Source organism: Ambystoma mexicanum, chromosome 13 (genome assembly GCF_040938575.1).
Source record: "Ambystoma mexicanum isolate Mex_15411 chromosome 13, UKY_AmexF1_1, whole genome shotgun sequence".
Classification (NCBI taxonomy): Eukaryota; Metazoa; Chordata; class Amphibia; order Caudata; family Ambystomatidae; genus Ambystoma; species Ambystoma mexicanum.
In genome coordinates, this window is record NC_090938.1 from 773,452,449 (window position 1) to 773,462,254 (window position 9,806).

Here is a 9,806-nt window from a genome sequence, read left to right on the forward strand (position 1 = left end):
TTAATGACCACCTGAGTGCTGCTTGCCCGCACATCCCTTAAACGCAAATAGCTATTCCCTTTGCCCCCTTTGTTCTTAGGCACTAGCTGGCTCACCCTGAAGGCCCCAAAGAATACCACTGTGAAGGCCGCTGTAAATAGCACCCTCTCTGTTTCGCAGCTGCATACTATGTTCAGGCATTTAATTAAGCTGTGCAGCTTTACTCTGTCGATGGGCTGCCTCATCGGGCTTCAGTACCGCTTGCTTGGCCCATCCTCTCATGGCCAATGTGATGTAATGCTCCTTGGTGGGGTCCTTTTCACCCCGTAGTTTGGCATAATGAGCTATAGCTTCCAAATGATACGTCATCCAGGCTCTGATTTTCCCCATCCTCCAGGACCAGCCCACAAAGGGCCGCACTGATAGCTCTTCCTGACCCTCTGGCAACACATCCCTCTGAAATGTCATGAACCATTCCCAACACGCCCTGTACCTCTTTGCCGTGCCTGGTGCCAGGGCTGTGTCTATCAAAGAGCTCAGATCACCCCAATCATCCCCCACCACTGGTCCTTGAACAGGGCCATCACCTTCCTTGCTTCTGTGCAGCTGTCTCGGAACTTCTCCCACTGTAAACGAGACAGAGAATCAGCGGCCGTGTTTTTGACGCCGGGAAAGTGCCAAGCCCTGACCTCGATGTTTAATGCCAGCAGGCATTTAGTGAGTTCCCTGAGCAACTTGAACACCCTCAAATTGCTTGATGACCCCAGATTAATAATCTGAACCACTGCTAAATTGTCTGACCACAACAATACTTTTTTGTTCTCAAGGAGTTCCCCCCCACAACTTAAATGCTACCACAATGGGGAACAGTTCCAACAGTGTGATGTCCTTCGTGATTCCCTTCCTATGCCATTCCGCCGGCCACGATTTGCCGCACCACCTGACCCTCAGGATTGCCCCGAAACCGTGAGACCCTGATGAATCAGTGAATAGTTTGAGCCTCTTGCTGCTGGCCCAGTCCTCCCTCCAGATTGAGACCCCATTTGACTCTGCCAAAAATGTTTCCCACATCCGGAGATCCTCCTTTACCTTGGATCCCAACAGGACGTGTTGAGAGGCATGCTGCAGACCCACTGTCTTCAGTTCTATACTTGTGGCAAACACTTTCCCTGCAGGTATTATCTCCCCGCGAAATTGAGGTTACCCGCCAGTGACTGCAGCTCCGTCAGTGTTGCTTTACTCTTCCCCTTCAAACCCTTTATCATGTCCTTCAATTTCTGCACCTTGCCCTGGGGGAGACTGCACTCTCCCTTTACTGAATCGATTTCAATCCCCAAGACTGTCAGAGTAGTGGCTGGACCCACTGTTTTCCCCGGAGCCTGCGGGACCCCCATGTGCGACATCAACCCCTGAAATGCCTCCATGAGTGCCCTGCCCTCATCGGTCCCTTTTTTACCAATGAACAGAAAATCATCAAGATAATGTAACATTCCACCCTCCTTCATTTTTTCTCTCACAGTGAATTCCAGGAAGGTACTGAATGCTTCAAAATAAGAAAATGAAATGGCACAGCCCATTGGCAGACATTTGTCATAAAAATATTTATTGCCCACCTTGAACCCCAGCAAATGATGGCTGTCTTTGTGAATTGGCAATAGTCTGCTCTCCTTATGAATTGGCAATAGTCTGAACGCTGATTCATTGTCTGATTTTCCCATTAGGGCACCCCTCCCTGCCGCTTGTACCATTTGTATAGCGTCTTCCAAGGAGGCATACAATCGTTGTCTGCATAGCGGAAACTGGCTGGCCTTGTGGTATGAGAACCGATCACCAATGAACAGTAAATTGCATATCTCAGCGACGCTGCCACTATTGGAAGTGGGTTCTGTACACCGGCTCCTGGGCTCTCCTGAGTTTCAGTTCTGACTGTAATTTGCTCTGCCGGAGAACGTGGGATCCGGCGGCCTCCTTTAATGCTGACGTTAACCAGGCAATTGATTCACTTCCTCCTTGAGTCCATAACTAATTGCGGGGCAGTGATTGCGGGCCGGGGGCTCGGAGCGTCTCCATATTCATCTACTTCGGAGAAAGACATCTATGACATTTTATCCTGTTCTTGCTTTCTACCCGAGCGCCTGGCGGCGATTGCGGGCCGGGAGCCTTGGAGCGTCCCGATATTCATCTACTTCGGAGAAAGACTTATCCTGTTCTTGCTTTCTACCAGAGTGCCTGGCGGTGACTGCGGGCTGGGAGCCTTGGAGCATCCCGATATTCATCTACTTCGGAGAAAGACTTATCCTGTTCTTGCTTTCTACCAGAGTGCCTGGTGGTGACTGCGGGCCGGGAGCCTTGGAGCGTCCCGATATTCATCTACTTCGGAGAAAGACTTATCCTGTTCTTGCTTTCTACCAGAGTGCCTGGCGGCGATTGCGGGCCAGGAGCCTTGGAGCGTCCCGATATTCATCTACTTCGGAGAAAGACTTATCCTGTTCTTGCTTTCTACCAGAGTGCCTGGCGGTGACTGCGGGCTGGGAGCCTTGGAGCGTCCTGATATTCATCTACTTCGGAGAAAGACTTATCCTGTTCTTGCTTTCTACCAGAGTGCCTGGCGGCGATTGCGGGCCAGGAGCCTTGGAGCGTCCCGATATTCATCTACTTCGGAGAAAGACTTATCCTGTTCTTGCTTTCTACCAGAGTGCCTGGCGGTGACTGCGGGCTGGGAGCCTTGGAGCGTCCCGATATTCATCTACTTCGGAGAAAGACTTATCCTGTTCTTGCTTTCTACCAGAGTGCCTGGCGGTGACTGCGGGCTGGGAGCCTTGGAGCGTCCCGATATTCATCTACTTCGGAGAAAGACTTATCCTGTTCTTGCTTTCTACCCGAGCGCCTGGCGGCGATTGCGGGCCAGGAGCCTTGGAGCGTCCCGATATTCATCTACTTCGGAGAAAGACTTATCCTGTTCTTGCTTTCTACCAGAGTGCCTGGCGGTGACTGCGGGCTGGGAGCCTTGGAGCGTCCCGATATTCATCTACTTCGGAGAAAGACTTATCCTGTTCTTGCTTTCTACCAGAGTGCCTGGCGGTGACTGAGGGCTGGGAGCCTTGGAGCCGACAGACAGACTTTTTAAATGGGAATTTCACTTTTTTCATTTTTCTTTTATTTGGAACCGCCTTACATTTATCCATTCTGAAGCATCATCCTTTTATGCATATTCAATATTTTATACCGTTCTTGTGTTCCTCTACAGTGCCTGACGGTGACTGTGGGCTTAGCGCCTTGGAGCCATGGTAGAGGCACTAAACAGTGAACATCTTTTCTTGGTCATTGTATCTGAAGTGCAGGGCGGGGACTGTGGGCCATGTGCCTAGGTGCCGCTGCAGTGATATTTGATGGTTAGCAATCCTTTGCATTGTATGAATTGTGTTGCTTGTTTTGCCTCAGCTAATTCAGAACTGTAGGCTGTGTGCCCTGGTTCTGTAGCATATTTAAATTGTGCCTCTAATTGTTCTCACCTGCAGATGCTTCTATGTAGTGGTAATCCATTGAGTAAAAAGACCGGTCCCTCCCTATATATTACAGATGATGAAATGATAAAGGGCGTAAATCTCCCATTACCGCTCTCCCCAAAACATACCTCGCCAATAACTCAGGCAGGGGGTCTTATGGGAGATTCCCGTATAAGAACGGGGGGGAGGGTGGATCAAAAAAGTTAATACAGGGCTCCTTTAAGGGTCTTCTAAATAAAAAAGAACTGGGGAGTAAATTAATACTACCTTTTTTCCCCAAAGGGGAGCCACTAAAGTCAACAGTCTATGAACAATTATTTTTCACTTGAGGAGTGTACAAAATGTAACGTGAAAACTGCCAGCCCAGGAATCTCTGCTTTGTCAGACAAAGACGATGATTTGTCCTTGTGTGAGTCCACTGATCTTTTTAATTTTACTATCCATCATATAACAATGGACCAATCTGACTTGCCCCCATGTGAATCAAACAGCTCTTTCTTCCTGTGCCCCCCCCCCTCTCACTTCTAGCACCTAATCTTATCAAGTCTTTCAACCCCCTGGCTCCCCTAAATTAGCAGCCCATTTAGTCCAATGTCAATGCTTCACAAACCTGGTCTTCAAAGTCCAACTCTGTTGTCTAGAAGTTCTCCTCTGGGAATGTTCCTGTAGTAGTTACTCACTCTGGTCACTCCTTTAGGCCTCTCTGTTTTAACCTTTGGTCTCAACTCTTCCAAGTTTCAAGTGTCATGGTTCTCTCTCCTCAGGCTGTTCCTCTGCCATGCAACAGCCACTTGTAGACTTCTCCCAGCCCTTGTTACTCGGGGTTTACAGTACATCCCGCCCAGTCTTTGGGTTTGTCAGGATTCACAATGGGTCTCTCCCAGACCTTGAGTTTTCTTTCAGCATTCACAGCAGCAGTAATGGGTGCAACCCACTCGCCCACCCAAAGTAGGGGCCTTGTCAGGCAACCAATGTTGTCACCCTCCTGCCATGGCTCAGGTCTTTCTCCCTTTTACCCGAGGATCGCTGGTGGACAGCCTCAGCCTGACAATTCCCTGGAGGTTTGGAAGATGTTTCTTTCCAGAATCCAGGCCAGCCTCTCTGTCCAGGGCTTCCTGAGAAGCTTCCAGCCTGACTTCCCTGAGTTTCTTCCAGATATCACATCCTTCCTTTAGGCAGTACTTTCTTTCCTGGTTCCTTGCTCCAGGGGGGGTCTCCTTTCTCCAGGGGGGTCTCTTCTCCTGATTCTTTGCTCCAGAGGGGTCTCCTTTCTCCAGGGGGGGTCTCTTCTCCTGATTCCTTGCTCCAGAGGGGTCTCCTTTCTCCAGGGGGGTCTCTTTCCTGGTTCCTTGCTCCAGGGGGGTCTCCTTTCTCCAGGGAGGTCTCTTTCCTGGTCCCTTGCTCCCGGGGGTCTCCTTTCTCCAGGGGGGGGTCTCTTTCCTGGTTCCTTGCTCCCAGGGGTCTCCTTTCTCCAGGGGGGGGTCTTGTTTCCTGGTTCCTTGCTCCCGGGGGTCTCCTTTCTCCAGGGAGGTCTCTTTCCTGGTTCCTTGCTCGTGGGGGGTCTCCTTTCTCCAGGGGGTCTCTTCTCCTGATTCCTTGCTCCAGGGGGGTCTCCTTTCTCCAGGGGGGGTCTCTTCTCCTGATTCCTTGCTTCAGAGGGGTGTCCTTTCTCCAGGGAGGTCTCTTTCCTGGTTCCTTGCTCCCGGGGGTCTCCTTTCTCCAGGGGAGGGGGGTCTTGTTTCCTGGTTCCTTGCTCCCGGGGGTCTCCTTTCTCCAGGGGGGTCTCTTCTCCTGGTTCCTTGCTCCAGGGGGGTCTCCTTTCCTCAGGGGGGGCCTCTTTTCCTGGTTCCTTGCTCCCGGGGGTCTCCTTTCTCCAGGGAGGTCTCTTTTCCTGGTTCCTTGCTCCAGGGGGGTCTCCTTTCCCCAGGGGGGTCTCTTCTCCTGATTCCTTGCTCCAGAAGGGTCTCTTTTCCTGGTTCCTTGCTCCAGAAGGGTCTCTTTTCCTGGTTCCTTGCTCCTGGGGGGTCTCCTTTCTCCAGGGGGGGGTCTCTTTTCCTGGTTCCATACTCCCGGGGGGTCTCCTTTCTCCAGGGGGAGTCTCTTCTCCTGATTCCTTGCTCCAGAGGGGTCTCCTTTCTCCAGAGAGGTCTCTTTCCTGGTTCCTTGCTCCTGGGGGGGTCTCCTTTCTCCAGAGGGTCTCTTTTCCTGGTTCCTTGCTCCAGGGGGGGTCTCCTTTCTCCAGGGGGGTCTCCTTTCTCCAGGGGGGGGTCTCTTTTCCTGGTTCCATACTCCCGGGGGGTCTCCTTTCTCCAGGGGGGTCTCGTTTCCTGGTTTCATGCTCCAGGGGGGTCTCCTTTCTCCAGGGGGGTCTCTTTTCCTGGTTCCTTGCTCCCGGGGGTCTCCTTTCACCAGGGGGGGGTCTCCTTTCTCCAGGGGGGGTCTCTTTTCCTGGTTCCTTACTCCCGGGGGTCTCCTTTCTCCAGGGGGGTCTCCTTTCTCCAGGGGGGTCTCGTTTCCTGGTTTCTTGCTCCAGGGGGGTCTCCTTTCTCCAGGGGGGTCTCTTTTCCTGGTTCCTTGCTCCAGGGGGGTCTCCTTTCTCCAGGGTGGTCTCTTTTCCTGGTTCCTTGCTCTGGGGGGGTCTCCTTTCTCCAGGGGGTCTCTACTCCTGATTCCTTGCTCCTGGGTGGGGTCTCCTTTCTCCAGGGGGTCTCTTTTCCTGGTTCCTTGCTCCAGGGTGGTCTCCTTTCTCCAGGGGGGTCTCTTCTCCTGATTCCTTGCTCCAGAAGGGTCTCTTTTCCTGGTTCCTTGCTCCTGGGGGGTCTCCTTTCTCCAGGGGGGGTCTCTTTTCCTGGTTCCATACTCCTGGGGGTCTCCTTTCTCCAGGGGGGTCTTGTTTCCTGGTTTCTTGCTCCAGGGGGGTCTCCTTTCTCCAGGGGGGTCTCTACTCCTGATTCCTTGCTCCTGGGGGGGTCTCCTTTCTCCAGGAGGTCTCTTTTCCTGGTTCCTTGCTCCCGGGGGTCTCCTTTCTCCAGGGGGGTCTCTTTTCCTGGGTCTTTGCTTCCAGGGGGGTCTCCTTTTTCAGCCTTCCATATTGGGTCACCTGCCCCCAGGCTCCCCCTGCCCCAAAGCTGCTTGGGCCTGCTGATGAAGGCTGTACCTGGTTCTCCCCTCCTATATTGAGAGCCCCGGGCCCCTGCCCCTACCAACTCTGGCCCACCTGTGCCACTATTGGTGCAGGCTGCTGGGCTGCGCCACTGATATTGAGAGCCCCGGGGCCTGACCATTCTGTGTCCCCGCTGAAGTAGCCACCTGAGACAGCTGACTGACCCCCCCAGCTGGACCTGTGCTAGGCAAACCGACCGACAAAAATCCCCCAGGTGGAATCCCGCTCCTTTGAGGCAGTTGACCAATCCCCCCCACCGGGGACCAGGCCTGATGCCTTCCACCCATAGGCTCCCCTGAGCCCTGAGTCGTCCCATGTTGGAATAATGCACCATTACTATTCCCCACGACATCCAGCATACTGGCATTAGCAGATACATTTGGCACTTGCCCATTTTTCCCCCCACGCCTGCATGCACTCCATGAACAGACCTTTAACCATCTCAAGGGACGTGGATCCACCCACAGCTACATCCACCGGTCTGGTTGCAGGATTGCTGGGTGGGCCCCCATGGTCCCATGGAGCCTCAGCAGGTGTAGGAGCCGGTAAGGCTGCATCCTCCTGCGCCCTCTCTTTCCCTCGTGGTTTTTTGGTGGCGTTGGCCTGCTCCTTGCTTGCTCTGGCCTTCATTGTCATTGTCCTCTTTCTCTTCTTTTCCTGGACCCCTTCTTCCACGCCGTGTATTTCTACCTTCACCAGCGTCCCCTCACTTGCGCTGTTCTGAAACATGAGTGGCGAGCTGTTCATCACCTGACTGGGCCCTTGAAGCTCCAGTCCCGTTTGAGCCACCATTGTTGACATCCAGTCTTTCCCATGTGTTGCTGCAGCTAACCTAGCCATCTCCAAAACGGCCTCCAATTCCATTCTTTAAATGCTTGTTGCAGAGCAAGATGCACAAAATGGTTCATAGTCATTTTTTCGAAAAAAATGTTGAAAAAAAAATATCGAATTTCTTTTTTACTACGTTTTTTATTTGAAAAGGTGGGGTTCCCACCAAGCCCCCTTTTTTTTGGTTTTTACCTTTTTGTTTACTCGCGAAACCCCCAAAATAATATATACATTACAAAAAAAGAATTAGATATTTTATTTTTCGACATTATGTTTTCGAAATTATTGTCTTTTGACATTTGTTTTTCGAAAATATGACTGACCACCGCACAAAATATGTTCCAAAAGGCTCCTGCCGTTGTCCCCCAGCTGACTGTTCCCCTCCGCTCTCTTTTGCTTCCTCTGCTGCTTAGAACCACCTTGGAAGAGGCTTGTGGTTCCCCAAACAATCCTGCCGCGTGTTGTACTGGGTGGTGCCTTCCTCCGTTGGCCGGTCTGCCGTTGCCCTCTGCAGCTCAACTATGGGCGCCTGCCCGCTTGCTGCAAGGATGCACGATTGATCCCTAGGCTCTCTCCCCCAAGCAGCCCGGTACGTAACGCGCACCTGTTCATGGCCCTCCCTTCTGTCGTGCGCTCCGGGTCTGCAGTTTACAGCGAAGCACACTTCCTTGTATCAAGGCGCCTGCCCGATCGCCGCACTGCTGTTCCCTCGGTTCTTTTGCCCCCTGGTGCCCAGTAACGAGACCCGCTCACGGCCCCCTTTTTTTTTTCACCCCTCGGGCAGACCGGGTAAGTTATCCTGATAATGGCCTCGGCTTCCAAGCCCTTGCAGCTCCTTACTTGCCGTCTATCCTGGTCCTCCTCCGCACGCTCGCTTCTTCCGGGGTTGCTTCTTTCTTCCGGCCCCGCATCCTGAGAAGCCGCTGCTCACTGCTGACTCTGCCTGCAAGCTTCCTGGTCCAGCTCCACGGCCCGGCACGTCCTTGCTCGTTCTGGGCGCTGCTGCCCCTGTTCCCGGAAGGTGCACCATGTCCTCCGCCTGCCTGCTCTGCTGGCCGGTCCTCCTTCCGATGTCCTGCCACCCACGAGATCCGACAAACAAAATCCTTTCTTCTTGACAAACAAAATCCTTCTTCCACGGCGGGTATCAAGCAGATATCCATACTGTTTTAACTCATTCTTATGATCTCTGACAAGACATGCCACAGCTTCCGAGTAACAATGGATTTGACTAAACAAGCCCTGGCAAGGTTCTACAAACTTAAAGTCCCCACTTTTTAGTATTCTCAGAGGGACTTGAGCATTCAGAATCTCAAGCAATTTACCTCGATTTATCGGCTTTCTGGTTTTCTTTATACTGCCTGAGATAGTAAACTGCTTTTTAGGAAGACACACCGACCCAGAGCATGCTGGGACATTATCCATTGGTGATTTCACATTATTCACAAATAGTTTTGGAGGTCATTCTTTAACCTCCTGAGTAAACTTGACCTTAGATTTTTTTATTAGGCACAACAATTTCCACAGATTCCTCATCACTGTCATCACTGCTATCAGCAGAGGAATCGGTTGTATCAAAGGTACTATCAGCAGGTACGGCAGCTGACGCCCCCAAAGCCGAAATACCCTGTGGGTTAGGGACCTTAGTTCTGGGCTTATCAGAGCCGATCAACCAGGTAGCCAAATTACCACCCTTCAGAGCCCTTCTTTCTGCCTTCCTTGCTGCTCTCTTTCTGCCTCTTTTGGAGGTGGGTTTCAGCCCATCAGGCGCCACCTTTCCAATATTTTCAGTCACTGCAACAGCCCTTTCCAATTCCAATTTCTTTGCCAGATTTTGCCACCTTCTCCTCTCTCTCTTGGATAGAGGGCATCCATCCACACTCTCACAATCACTACCAGCCATGATTTCAACCAACGTAGATTCCAAATTAGCATTCACCAAAGCAATAGTGGCTAATTTGCAAGTCATATTCTCACCCGAGTGTTCACCACCAGATCAGAGACTGGGTCAGGTTTGGACTTCTTCTTAAGTGCATCTGCATTGTCTCTCACTTGGGCGACAATGGTGTAGCACAACCTTAATAAACTGTTTAGAGCAAAGCTAGTAGTAGTACTTCGAATCTCCAGATCTTTCAATTTAGATGCAATATTACATTTCACACAATCATTATTAGAGCCCAGAGATACATTATCTTGTGTTTCACATTCAGCTGCGCTGTCAACCAGGCCCGTGAGTCAAGGAGAACAGGAAAGTCTATCGGTGGTCACAGTGGGAGGAGTACTAGAGATAGTTCCTACAGACCCTGGAACAGTGGAGGAAGTGACTACAG

General features: G+C 51.7%; 1 protein-coding gene across 1 annotated transcript; it reads right to left on the minus strand.

Moving 5' to 3' along the window:
• Window positions 1-4,656: 4,656 nt before the first annotated feature.
• On the minus strand, window positions 4,657-5,550 carry LOC138520564 (uncharacterized). The gene has a single exon (XM_069632904.1). It carries the CDS (start codon window positions 5,548-5,550, stop codon window positions 4,657-4,659), a length of 894 nt encoding a protein of 297 aa, XP_069489005.1.
• Between the last annotated feature and the right edge of the window lie 4,256 nt (window positions 5,551-9,806).

Coding starts and splice junctions, on each gene's coding strand:
- LOC138520564 (XM_069632904.1), bottom strand. CDS start 5,550: ATGGAACCAGGAAAAGAGACCCCCCCCTGGAGAAAGGAGACCCCCCAG.